This window comes from Fukomys damarensis, unplaced genomic scaffold, assembly GCF_012274545.1.
Source record: "Fukomys damarensis isolate Sample0158 unplaced genomic scaffold, DMR_v1.0_HiC HiC_scaffold_33, whole genome shotgun sequence".
In the NCBI taxonomy this organism is placed as follows: Eukaryota; Metazoa; Chordata; class Mammalia; order Rodentia; family Bathyergidae; genus Fukomys; species Fukomys damarensis.
In genome coordinates, this window is record NW_022900945.1 from 48,238,142 (window position 1) to 48,251,431 (window position 13,290).

Genomic DNA, 13,290 nt, shown 5'->3' on the forward strand with positions numbered 1-13,290 from the left:
TCCTAACAACCTAAACCTTCGTTTTAATGGATCATGAAGATTAGAGAAGAAACCTGGGAGAACAGATCAGAGGCCTCTGAAGAAAGCTGGTATTTTTTTTAAAGCCACCTTTGTTGGGTGAACAAGAAACAACATTTCTCTATAGAATTATGAGAATGCTAGCCCACTTCTTTGGTTTTGGGACTCAGCAGTAGGGTAGGACGTGGGTGTCTCTCCCAAGAACTCCTGGTCTCAAGCCTGTCCTCACACAGATTTGTGGCTAAAATGCACATTGCTTTAAAATTAAAAAAAGTTATGAGTTGATATGCTTGCACAAATTAAAATCAGAAAACATGAGTAGATAAGCCTCTTTGAGAAAGAATAAGAGGAAACAAAGTGTGAAAGTATATCTGCAGGGGCCAGGGATTTAGCTCAGTGGTTCCACCACCTGCCTCGCAAGTGCAAAGCCCTGAGTTTGATCCCTGGTACAAGAAAGAAAGAAAGAAAGAAAGAAAGAAAGAAAGAAAGAAAGAAAGAAAGAAAGAAAGAAAGAAAGAAAGAAAGGACATCTGCAAGACCGTAGATATTAGAGCAATGAAAGAAGAGGATATAAAACAATGATGAGATGTTTTAATGTATTTAAATAAAGAAGTATTAAAAGTATAAGAAAGAAGGGAGTATCTAAAATGATGAGGCAAATTTGATAATCTTCAAAGTGAGCTCGAACTTTTGAAAAGGTAGTATTTCAGCATATAATGCCTGAGGCACCTTCAGAGCATGAATCAAAAGCAGGAAATAGCAGTGGTTGCCAGACTAGACCCATATTGACCTGAAAGAGTTTATTGTTAAATGTTTAGGAATTTTATGGGTAAGTTGATCACTACAACCATCATCAACGAATGCACAATTAAACATTTAAAGAAAAGGCAATACATACTCAAAACTCACCAGTTCACAATGTCTTTGTTATGTTTCATTATTATATATAGAATTACTTTGCTATATTTCACTATTATCTATGCTCTTGAGGTTATTTGTATCAATGTTACCAATATTGTAGAAACATGGTACTACCAGATGTGTTACTAGAACAGTAATAAGCATGGTCTAAAGCATGCCTTCCTATCAATCACTGGCTAGGACCACTTCTCCATCAATCATTAAAGATCCTGGTCCTGCCCGGGACCTGCCTCTCTAACTCCCAAAATTACAGCCACTGTTAAAGTAGCAACCCATAAATCAGTTCTTGGGGAAACCCCCAACTCAGGGGTGGGTGCAGCAACACTTCAAAGTATCTGAAAGCAATGTTTGGCCACGGAGAAGCTCATTATCTACTCGTCCATACGGGATGCACCTCGGGGACAGAACTGTCACAGGGGAAAAGGACACACACAGTCAACACAGAGGGCCCGACTCAGCATGAGCCCAGGGACAGCCCTCCGGGAGGGACTTGGAATCTTGGCCAAAAATAAAAGACCCCTGTTCCTTATAATCAGGGCCACCGTGAGCCTTTTCACTGCTCAGCTCTCACGCTGCAGCACACACTTATTTTCTGCCTTCAATAAATGTCCACTTCCGCGGCCTCTTCTATGTGTTGTGCGCAATTCTTGGCTCTGGACACCGAGAGCCTGGAAGGAAGCCCTGTGCGATGCTCCATCCGGGTACACTACTGAACACTGTGCCCAGCTCAGCGCTCTGGGGTTGCCACAGCGGTTGTCCGAAATCAGCCACTGTGGAACTGCTTACGCTACAGATCTCAGCAAATGCACCAACCAGGGACTTACTGCTTATTTGCTGGATATCTACGGCAAAGAAACTGATGGAGAGACTGTTGATAACGCAGATGAAATTTAAAAGTGTGCTACGTCTGTCGCTATTACATTGCACCTAGCATGCCAAAATGGTGAAAGTATTCATCCAGTACTCAAAAGCTAATTACTTGATGCAGCCCAGGAGCTGTTCATGTCATCGATGAGCGAGTGGGGTGTGGCCCTTTGTCCTTTCACTCTTGATTACATGATTGAAAATATGAATCAACATTTACATTAAAATTTTACGTGTTTGCCCCTTGTAAACTGCAGATTGGCTAAAAGTACAGGAATTCAGCGTGAAATCCAAAATATTTCAAAACAATAGATATTTTTAAAAATCATTAAGCGTACAATAAGTATTAAGCACTTTAATATTATTATACATTTTGTACTACATATGCTGTCTTTCAGTAACTAGAATTTAAAGTACATAATGCTATAAATATTGTTTTATTACTTATAAATTGTGTGCCATACAAATATATCTCAGTGACATTGATAATAAAATTGTGTATTTACATAAATGCACACTTTATTTTTCTAGAGATGGAGCAGAAAGATAAAAGATTGAAATTCATTTTTTAAAAGCAGAAAGTCAACAAAGAGAATGTCCAATAATATCTCAAGAATGCTAACAGGAAAAAAAGAAGTCAACCAAGAATTTTATAAGTGAAAACAATGTTAAACGAACAGGAGCAAAATAAAGCCATTTTTCAGATCAGTAAAAACAGGGTTTAATGAAAGCCATGACATTATGATATAATAACAATTGCATCCTTGGTTTTCATTCCTAGATCCTGGCATAAAGCCCTTAAATCCCTTGGAGTTTCACAAGTGATAGAAGGATCTTTTCTACTGATGAAGCAACTCTCAGCAAACTCTTAGGTTTCTCCAGGATGGGGTGGGGTTGGTCACCACAAAGATAAAATCCTGCCAGTGAGAAACCTGGCACTTTCGGACACCAGGAAAGCTGGGGATTGAGTTATTAATTGATCAAACTTACATGATGAAGCCTCCTTAAAAGCCTTTAAATCACTGGGTTTGCAGAGCTTCTGCATTGGAGTATGCCAGACTCCACAGGGTAACAGAAAGGTGACATAGAACTCCACAGGGACAAAACCAAACTAAACCTAAATCATAAATGAACAAAAAAATCCCCCCAACCCCCCCATATAGTTGTGCTGTGCTTGTATGAGCACAGACCATACCAGAACTTTAATGTTTCTTATCTCAGAAATTTAGGCTATAGCCCAGCACAATTCTGAATTACTACAAAAGCACGTCACTTTTGTAATTAAAAATATACAAACAAAAACAAACCCCAATGAAAAGAAAGTAACAAGTATATCAACTATGCACAAGGGCATTGCCCTGATTTGTGGTTGTGTTAAAAATAAATAAGGCACAGGTTCTCTTAAAAGCTTATCATCTGGTGAAAGACATGGTTTGGTAGATACAATCCTTTCTTTTTAATTATTCCCAAAGGTTTAGCATACAAGATCATTCCCTATTACTCCATACAACTTTCCATCACCAAGTACTTATGGATTTGTGATTAATCCGCATCATTTGTTTTTTCTTTGAATTACCTTCAGAGAGCCTTCTAAAATAAAAGGAATCTTTTCTTTCTCCTTTTCTTTTTCTTGATCTGTTATTTCTGTTTTGTTGATTACTTTGTTACCTATAATCAGAGAACATTAAGCTTCTTAGCACTTCCCTTAAATTACAGGAGAACTAAATCTCTGAGTTAGAGCTCTCGAAGGCTACAAAATTCAGCACCACTTTTGATCAATTCTTTCTTGCCATCTCTAAGATGGACCTCTGAAGTGAAGCCACTTGGGGTGAGGTTATTACAGTCCCTGGAGACGGTGCATTCCATTCTTGATACATTGTAGCTTTTACTGAATTGAATCTCTTGGACCTAAAACTTCCACCTAATTAATTTTAGTTTAATATTTTGAGACCACGCAGTACACATCTAACTTTATATTAAAGCCCTTCTCTTTCCATTGTAGGCATTAGGCTTGGAAGGGCTGTATCTTTTCTGACTTGAGTGGACTTGAAATGCACACAGCAACCAAGAAGTGCATTTCAATTCCAAATTGATCATTTTCCTGATTTCTGGAGCAATCTGTACATTACAATTTTTGTTTGTTCAGTGGCACTCTAAAGAAAAGAAAGCCAACTTATCAATTTACCCACATATGGGGTAAGTATGGCCGCAGACTTAAGTGAGAGAGGGCAGCCTTAGCTTTAGTTCTTAAACAGTCCCATCCATTTCTCTCGGCACTTAGTGGTACAAGTGACTCCCACTAGGAAGAAGCTGAGCTATAGATAATACAACCATTTGGTGGAGTTGGTAAATAATTCACCATCAATTTTGTTTAAGTTAAATTATAGAAATCACATAGCTTTTTAAAATGAAAAATCACCTTCAACTTTGGCTATTGTTTGCAATGACTATTAACAGGGAGTACATTTCTTTTGCGCAAACTCAAGGAAATAGCTTTATTTTCCAGATAAACTGGCTTACTCTTCCACTTCTTTTATTAACCAAGTATCCTTCAGAAAATTCACTTTATTCACTTTGTCACTCTCTTCTCTTTTCCTCAGTATTGGCCCAAAGTCATGGAAATTAACAACAACAATGACAACAAAACAACAATAAAAGGTATATATTGATCCAAGATCCGGTCTAGTCTCTGCCATAGGCTTCCAAGAGTTTTCTTTATTTCTGTATTCTTATTATGAGGTAGCCTCAGGATTCCTATGTGTGAAGTTCTAAGGAGGGTCTTGCTTGAATCTCATTGACAGAATCATAGTTCTTCTGATGGAGACCCAATAACTATGAATTAATTTCATATATTGTGCACAAATATTAACTCACTAATCCTACCAATAAAGATATTTATAATTTCTTTAATACATAACATTTGATCTGTAGATCAAATCTTCCAGATTTGACAGGAAGTAAGGTCAACAAGACATTATCCCACACAGGTACAATTTCATCATATTTGGGATGCAACTATCTATTTATTAGAGAAAGAAGACTCAGGAATAGAATATCTTTGGACTTTATTCTAGGTATTAACTAAACTGGTTACTTACTTTTAGATTTTTTGGGAGAAATATCTTTGCTGGGCCAATAATTTTTGGCACTAACAGAAGGTTTCCGTTCCGTCTCAGCCTTGGTCCTGGTGAGTTCCTCAGCCATTTTAGCTTCCTGATACACAGCTTCCTCTTTTGTGATCCAGTCTTGAATGGAGTCAGCAACAAGTTCCAAATAATTCCTGAATGAGACAAAGAAGAACAGATGGCAAGTGAGTCAATGTTAAAGTCAACAAAGAGTTAGATACTGTGCAAATGAAATGTTCAGAAAATGAACTCCTTTTAAACCACACGAGTAATAAATTTAATAGACTTGGATACAACCTAGGTGTCAAGTGGCCATGTTCATTCACATCAGAGATGTGCAAATTTGAAAATGAGGTCTTTTCACTCAAGAGAAGGATTAAGTCATTTGACCGCAAGAGTAAATGAATGTTGTAGAAACAGTCACACTCAGCACTGTTACCTGGAGAGTAGCAGGCAAAAGCTCTTTTTAGGGCAATTTCTAGTGCATTATAAACCCTTTTAAGTGACCATGAGCTGATTAGCCCACTGAGTAAACTAAAATACTCTGTAGCCTCTGCTATAAAACTTGCCAGCCTTGGGGTTACCCACATTTCATGTATTATTTTGTAAACTGCTCATACCTTCACAATCCCCCCGTCAAGATGTTGCTTATCAAGAATCAGCTACCTTTACTCCCAAATCCCTTCATCCTATCAGTGTGGATTACTTTAATTATTTTCAAATTAAATACCACATATCATATGAATTTCCAAGGAAGAGTTGTTTCTGAGGAGATAAGTTACATGATTCAGGTTTGACAATAAGATTAGCTGATTGTCAAATTATGTTGAGTAAAGTCTAAAGAACTGAAAAAAATAAAACTAGATGGATTATAGACTGAGTTTACTTCATAATTTTCTTTAATTCTTGGTCTCTTTTAAAGAATGAAACTGAAACTGCAGAGTATGAATTATGGGTATTTAGCATCTTCATTTAGAAGGTAATAGATATCTTAGACTCAGCATGTCCTGAAGCAAAATTTTGATCTTCTCGTTCACACTGGTGCATTAAAGCTCTTTGGCATTTTAAAGCTCTTTGGCATTTTAGCTGATGGCAAGTCTATACTTCTCTCTGCACAGGACAAATGCCCTGACATTATCCTTGATTACTCCTATTGACTTATAAGCGTTTTCCTATCTGTTAGGAAATTTAAAGGATCCAGACATCATTTGAAAATCCTTTAAAATACATGTTTATATTATATTCAAAATCCAACCAAGTCCCACTTTACTGCCATTGTCCTGGTCTAGTCCACTATCATTTCTGGCTGGCGTTGTTGCATTAGTCCTCAAATAATGTTCCTGCTCCTACTTTGGCCCCCTGAGGTTTATTCTCAAATTAGTGAATAAATCGTCCCTTTCAATTATCAAGTCATATCATGTCTTTCTTCTGTTCAAACCTCTCAATAAATATGTAAAATAAAAACTAAAATCCTTATAAGTGACCTACAATGAAGAACACAGACTCAGAGATACAGCCAAATTAATATCCAAACAAGAGGACAAAATAGAAAATAAGAATGCAGTGCTTCAGGAAATGTATCACACCTAGAGATGTTCTGAATGAATTACTCTCAGATGTATTCCAGTTGCATTAGGAAAAGTAAGAGGAAGAAGTCAATATTGGATGTAATTAAATGGGTCAAGAAAGAAAGCAGAAAAATATACAATTAACTGTAAATAACTGTGCTACTTATTTATGATTAAAGTCATGATTGGAAACAAAATTTCAAGGTAATTGCAAAATGAGGTTAGGACTCTGTGTGTGTGTGTGTGTGTGTGTGTGTGTGTGTGTGTGTGTGTGTGTTGGGGGACAAAAGTGCTGTATGTTAAAACTTTTAGCATTTTTGTGAAATGATATTAATGTTCATTAATTCCACATAGGATATAAAATATTTAAATATATGATTTTAAAAGGTACATGTAATTACCAGAAGAATATAGAGTGAATGCCTGCCTTTTTATAAAGCACACATAACAAATGAACTAAGACTGGGTATGGTGGCTCATGCCTGTAATCCTAGAACTCAGGAAGCTGAGACAAGACTATCTCTTCAAATTAGAAGCCAGCCTTACTTAACCACATAGGGAGACCCTGTCTTAAACCACCAAAGAGGGGAAAATGAATTAACTAAGAAGATTCAACCTAAAAAGAAGAAAGGATTAATATTCATTATTGGAGATTAATACTAAAACAAATATACTTATAAAATGAAGTGGTGATAATGAAACCAAACATATGACCAATAAAAACAAGTGAATATATTCATTTTGTGAGGTATTTACAATTTTTATACTTTAAAAAAATTAATGAATGTTTGTAATACAGTATACAATATAGTGATGTAATACAGCATGCAGTATAGTGATGTTTGTGTTGGGAAAATGGTAAAAGCATATAACAGAACTGGATCATTTCCAATCTCTTTATCCCCCTCTTCCTATCCCATGAATCCCTTCCCCACCTATAAGTCTACCTTCTAGTTTCCCAACATCTCTCTTTTATTCCTTTTATTCACTCATGTATTTCTATTTAAGAAAACATGAGATATTTGATTTTTTTGTTTGTTTGTTTGTTTTTGGTACCAGGGATCGAACTCGGGATATTTAACTTTCTAAGTGGTTTATTTTCCTGGTCTTCTGTTCCATCTATGTCCCTGAAAATGACATGACTTCATTCTTCTTTATGGGTGAATACTAGTCCCATGTTAGCTAATGTGCATTGTGCTTCTGTAAACATGGGCGTGTGTGTTTCACTGTAGTATAATGCAGGAAGATACCCAGGAGAGGCATAGATGGTCATGTGGAATTTCTAGTTTTAGAATTTCTAGTTTTAGTGTTGTGAGGAGTCTCCATATTGATCCCCACAACCGTTGTACTAGTTTACATTCCCACCCACAATGTAGGAGGGCTCCTTTTCTCTCAAAGCCATTCCAGTACTGTTGTCAAGCCCTTGATGATAGCTATTCTGACTGGCATATAATAGAATCTCAATATTGCTTTGATTTGCATTTTTTCTAATGGCCAATAACACTGGGCATTTTTTAAATGAACTTGTTGGCCATTTCTACATCTTTTAAGAAGTGTCCATGTCAATTGTTCATTTTTAAAATTGGGCCACTTGCTTTTTTGGGATATATTCTCATGAATTCTTTATGTATTCTAGATACCAGTCCCAGGAGTAGCTAATAAAACATTTGGCCCATTCTGTAGATTACCTTATCACTATGTTGATGATTTCCTTTACTGTGGAGAAGCTTTTTAATTTGTTGTAATTCATTTGTTCATTCTTGATATTATTTCCTGTGGTGTTAGAGTACTATTCAAGAAGTCTTTGCTTGTGTTAATGGCTTTCAGTGTTTTCCCTAAGTATTAATTTCTGGCAGTCTTAAAGTTTCTGTTTTTATCTTTAGGTCTGTGATCCATTTTGATTTGATTTTAGTACAAAGTGAGAGGTAAGGATCTAGTTTCAGTCTTCTGCAGGCAGATAGCCAGTTCCCTCAGCACCATTTGTTAAAGAGATTGCCTTTTTTCTCCAGGGTATTTTCGGTCTCTGTCAAAAGCAGATGGCTCTAGGTATACGGTGTGATTTCTGTGTCCTTCATTGTGTCTCATTTGTCTGCATGTAAGTTTTTGCACAAGTACCATGTCATCTTTGTCACTACAGTTTTGTAGTATGACTTAAAATCTGGCGTTGTGATGCCTTTATCTTTTCTCTTCTTGCCCAGGATTGCTTTGACTACTCTGGGTCCTTTCTGATTTCATATGAATGTTAGGAAGGTGAAAAATGTTTTAATTATTTTTAATAGGGATTCTTTTAAATCAGTAGGTCATTTTTAAGCTTGCAATTCTCATAATATTAGTTCTTCTAACATAAGCATTTTTTTCCATTTTCTATTTTTCTTTCCATTTTCTAATGTCCTCTTTAATTTCTTTTGAGTTGGGTAATTTTCATTACAGTGGTTTTTCACCTTCTTGGCTAGGTTGATTCCTAAGTTTTTAGTTTTTTCGAAGCTACTGTGAATGGACAATTTCCCTGATTTTTTTCTTAATATGTTCATTATTGATGTACAGGAATGCGTTTGTTCTTTGTATATCAATTTTCTATCCTGTCATTTTTCTGAATTATGTATTCTACATAACGAATCATATAATATACAAACATAAATAATTTGACTTATTTCTCATTCATATTCCTTTTTTTTCTTTTGCTGAAGTTTCAATTATTTATTGAACAGGAATCATGAGAATGGGCACCCTTGTCTCATTCCTGATTTTAGAGAAAATACTTTCCCTCATTCAACATGATATTAGCTGTGGATTTGTTAGATGTGGCTTTTATCAATTTAAGCTAAGATCTTTGTATATCTATTTTCATTAGGGGTTTTCATCATGAAGAGATACTGGATTTTGTTGATGGCTTTTTCAGTGTCTTTCGAGAGAATCATGTGACTTTTTAGTTTTGTTTCTATTCATGTTGTGAATAGTATTTATTAATTTATATATATTGAGTAATCCTTGCATCATGGGATGAAACTCACTTGGAGATGATGTACAATCTTTTCAATGAGTTGTTGAATTCTGTTTACAAGACTCCTACTGAGAAATTTTGCATCTATCTTCATCAAGGATATTGGACTGATCTGCAGTTTTCTCTCCTTCCTTCATTACCTCTCCCTTTTCCTTTGTTTCTCTCCCTTTCTTTCCTTCCTTCTTTTCTTTCTTTCTTTCTTTTTCCTTTCTTTCTCTCCTCTTCTCCCCTCTCCTCTCTTCTCTTCTCTCTTCTCCTCTCCTACATCTCCTGACCAACAAGGTTTTGGCTAAGAAATTCACTAACAGTGTTATGAAGTTGCCTTGTGTGTGACAAGTCATTTTTCTCTTGCTGCTTTCAAAATTCTGTTTTTCATTTTCTTAATTTAATTATAATTGTGTTGGTAGAAATAATTTGATGTTTAGCCTGTTTGGGGAATTTGGACATTATGGCTCTGAATGTTCATTTTTCTGTGGATTTGGAAAGTTTGCTGTTATTACTTCAACAAGTTTTATTTTCCTTTCCTTTTCTCTGTTCCTTCTGTATCTCCCATAGTACATTTATTCTTTTGCTTGATGATGTCTTATAAGTCATACAAATTTTCTTTATGGTTCTCCTTTTTATTCCTTTGACTAGATAATTTTATTTCTTTCTTCTGTATAACTTAGTCTGTTTTGAGCTCTGGACTGAATTTTTAGGTGGCTCACAAAAAACTTGGAGCATCTATACAAACTAACCATATATTAAACAGTAAAATAACTACCAACAAATTTCATAGCATGAGTATTCTATAGACCATTACCTATTAATATATTTTAAAGTTATGAACTGTAACAAAAATGAGACTTACAGTCAAATATTTAAAATTAAAGGTGACATTTCTATGTATTCTGTGAGTCGAAGAAGAAAGCATAATGGAAATTAGAAATTGTTGTATATTCAAAACACTTTTAAAACCTAGCATACAGATGCTCTCTCAAAGTTATATTGGCAGTTCTAGTCTCAAATAAGACTGGAAAAGAAATTAACTGTTTAATTATTGAAATGAAAAACAAAACAAAGCAAAACTAAAGATTTATAGTTTAAGACATTGCATTAATATACCTTAATTTTAAAAAATCAGTTGTATCTATTTTGAATCATACACAGATCAAACAACATTACCTAAACCAGAAAACCTATTGTCATGTTTTATTGTTACCACTTGAAAGCTTTCAGAGGCAGTCTTATTAGAGATGAAATGAATAACAATGTAATTTAGTAACATCTCCACTTGACCCCTGGAAGGCAAGAAAGATGTTTGTCTTTTTTAGGGTATAGCTTCAGTACTTATCCCTGGGCAAGATTCATGGTAGATATTCAATTCAGTGAGCTGAATGAGATCTAGGGACTACACAGATATTTTCATTGCATTAAACCACTTAGTTTAGGTTAAGGAATGAAAACCCAAATAACTATCTAACTTAACTGTCTAACTAACTAAACTATCTAAATTGATTACCTGAATCCAACATTAGAGTGAAGAGCAACATTCCAATATTCACAGTGCAGACGTTGTAAATTCATTGGATTATGAAAAACTAAAAGTAAAGAATTGTCCTGGGTATAGTAGTAAGAATCTGCACACTTATATTGCTGATAAGCTTCTTGAAGAACCTGAAAATCAAAATAATTACACTGTTGATTCTTTTCTTTCCCAGAAAACAACAGTCTCCTGCTGGCATATCTCTGCCTCCCATCATTTCTTTCATAATTTTTGCATTGTGAACTAAGTTGGAATTCTCAGAAGATGTTTTCCTAACTGCTCAAAAGTGAGAGCATAAAAGATGTATTTTGTAGAGCATTTTGGCAGCTCTGACATGAAAACACACAGGTATCTGCTAAAACTTCTTCATTAAGGTTGGTAGATAATAAATCAGTTATTTATGTGGTGTTTTTAAATCACTTTCATACAGATTATCTCATTTGATCATCATTAAACACCCCAGATAAATGGATAAATAGGTACCATGGACTACGTTGTGTGTCCTGGGGTTCAAATGTATGTTAGAGCTCTAATGCCTAGTGGGTTGATATTTGGAGACGGTGCTTTGGGGAGTTATTAGGTTTAGATAATGACATAATGGGATTGAAGCCATTATAAAAAGAAGTTCTAGAGTTTGTTCTCCCGGTCTGCTGAGTGCTAACTCAGCAAGAAGATGTCAACTGCCAGCCAGGAAGCAGGACCTCACCAGAACCCAGCTGTGCTGCCCCCTGGATCTCAGTCTCCAACCCTGTAGAACTCCGAGAAGATACATTTCTGTTGTGTAAGTCACTCAGTCTGTGTTTTGTTATGACAGCCTGAGAAGTGGAAGACCGTAGCTAAGATTATTTTTTCCCATTTCAAAATACTACAGTTCTCATTTTTCAGCATAAATTGGTACTAAGAGAGGATGAGGGACTTGTCCAAGAACACAGAGTTCTAGTGCTTGGGTTCATACCAGATGTCGAGCTCCAACTTTTACCTTTTCAAGTGCCACAGCTTATGACTCTTCACTGTGCCATGTTGTATTACCATGAAATGAGGGGAATGGTCTTTCTGACACATGTTGTTGCTAACTACCTTGCGACACTGGCTTTAAAAAAGTACAGCGGCCCTGGCGTACATACAGCGGCTGCTGCTGGGAGAGAGGCACCATGAGCAGGCCCTTACTCCGTTCCTTCTCACTGCCAATCAATGACAAGGAAATTGTCCCCAGGAAAATGAATTGGAGAACTGTAGGATTTTATTTTTGTTTTTGCTTTCAATGTCAATCTAATGTAGGCAACTTTTGGTTTTCTACTCTTTGAATGATCTGAAAATAAGGAATTGCATATTTTGTTAGGAAGAGGGTGTTCCACTTTTGCTTTCCTTTGGACATTGGTAGCATCATCAAAATAATATATTTACCTTCCCAATTATATAAAAATTGTTAGAACTTCAACGTGTGATTGATACGAACATTATTAATGGGATATGTCAATTTTTCAAACTAAGTCCTTAAAATCCAGTGTATATAGTACTCACATAGCTACCCGTAGTGTGTATAGCCAATTCACAGCACATATCATTTTTGACTATTACATTTCAAGACTGATGAATCTACACGTGACTCATGGCTACTGCACTGCATAGTGCATATCTAGATACCGAACATCAGAAGTACTTCCCATGCCTTCCCTCTTGCTGAATCCTACAGGCAGGTTTACGTCTGTCAAAAAGGTTAGATTTTTTTTTCCCTCTGAAGAACCTAAGTGGCCCAAGAAAATGGACCTAATATAATAGCACCGATGGGTTACCCATGGAAACGCCTCAGCCAGATGACGCAGCCACAAAGCCCAGCTCTTGACATCCTCCCATGAAGCATTTCTGAGCATATTTTCAGTGTTTTATTATCAATAAAAAGCAAAGAAGAAATGTTGGATATGAAAAATGGGGACCAAAAAACTAAATCTGCCCCCCCCAGTAGATGAGGGAGAGAAGACACAAAAAAGAGGCAGTTGAGGACAGGAAGAGAACACCTTTAAAGGACTAAAATAAACCCATTAAAATAAAAGATACTGTATCAAGAATGTGAAAATTACTTCTTTGAGAGGTTACTTGGAATTATAAATAGAGGACTTAGTGTAAGGTTTAGATGGGAGTTGAGCGTTTTTTGGGAGGAACAATAACAACAAAAAAGTGTTGTAAATTAGGGGAAAAATAATTAGAAATTTAGTTCAGGTGTTTCAACTCCAGAATAAAAAAGATTTCAAAAAGAACGAGAGGAAATGT

The 13,290-nt window shown here is 35.8% G+C and overlaps 1 protein-coding gene across 3 annotated transcripts in view; it reads right to left on the reverse strand.

The window, feature by feature from the left end:
* The window catches only part of Spag17 (sperm associated antigen 17), a 195,771-nt gene that overhangs the window by 80,948 nt on the left and 101,533 nt on the right, over nt 1-13,290 (reverse strand). For all 3 annotated transcript variants that reach the window (XM_033758259.1, XM_010631186.2, XM_010631185.3), the window contains 3 exons: nt 10,999-11,153; nt 4,902-5,083; nt 3,380-3,471 (listed from right to left, as the gene is read on the reverse strand). In XM_033758259.1, the coding sequence (XP_033614150.1) occupies nt 3,380-3,471; nt 4,902-5,083; nt 10,999-11,153 (429 nt within the window). The remainder of the gene's footprint in view (nt 1-3,379; nt 3,472-4,901; nt 5,084-10,998; nt 11,154-13,290) is intronic.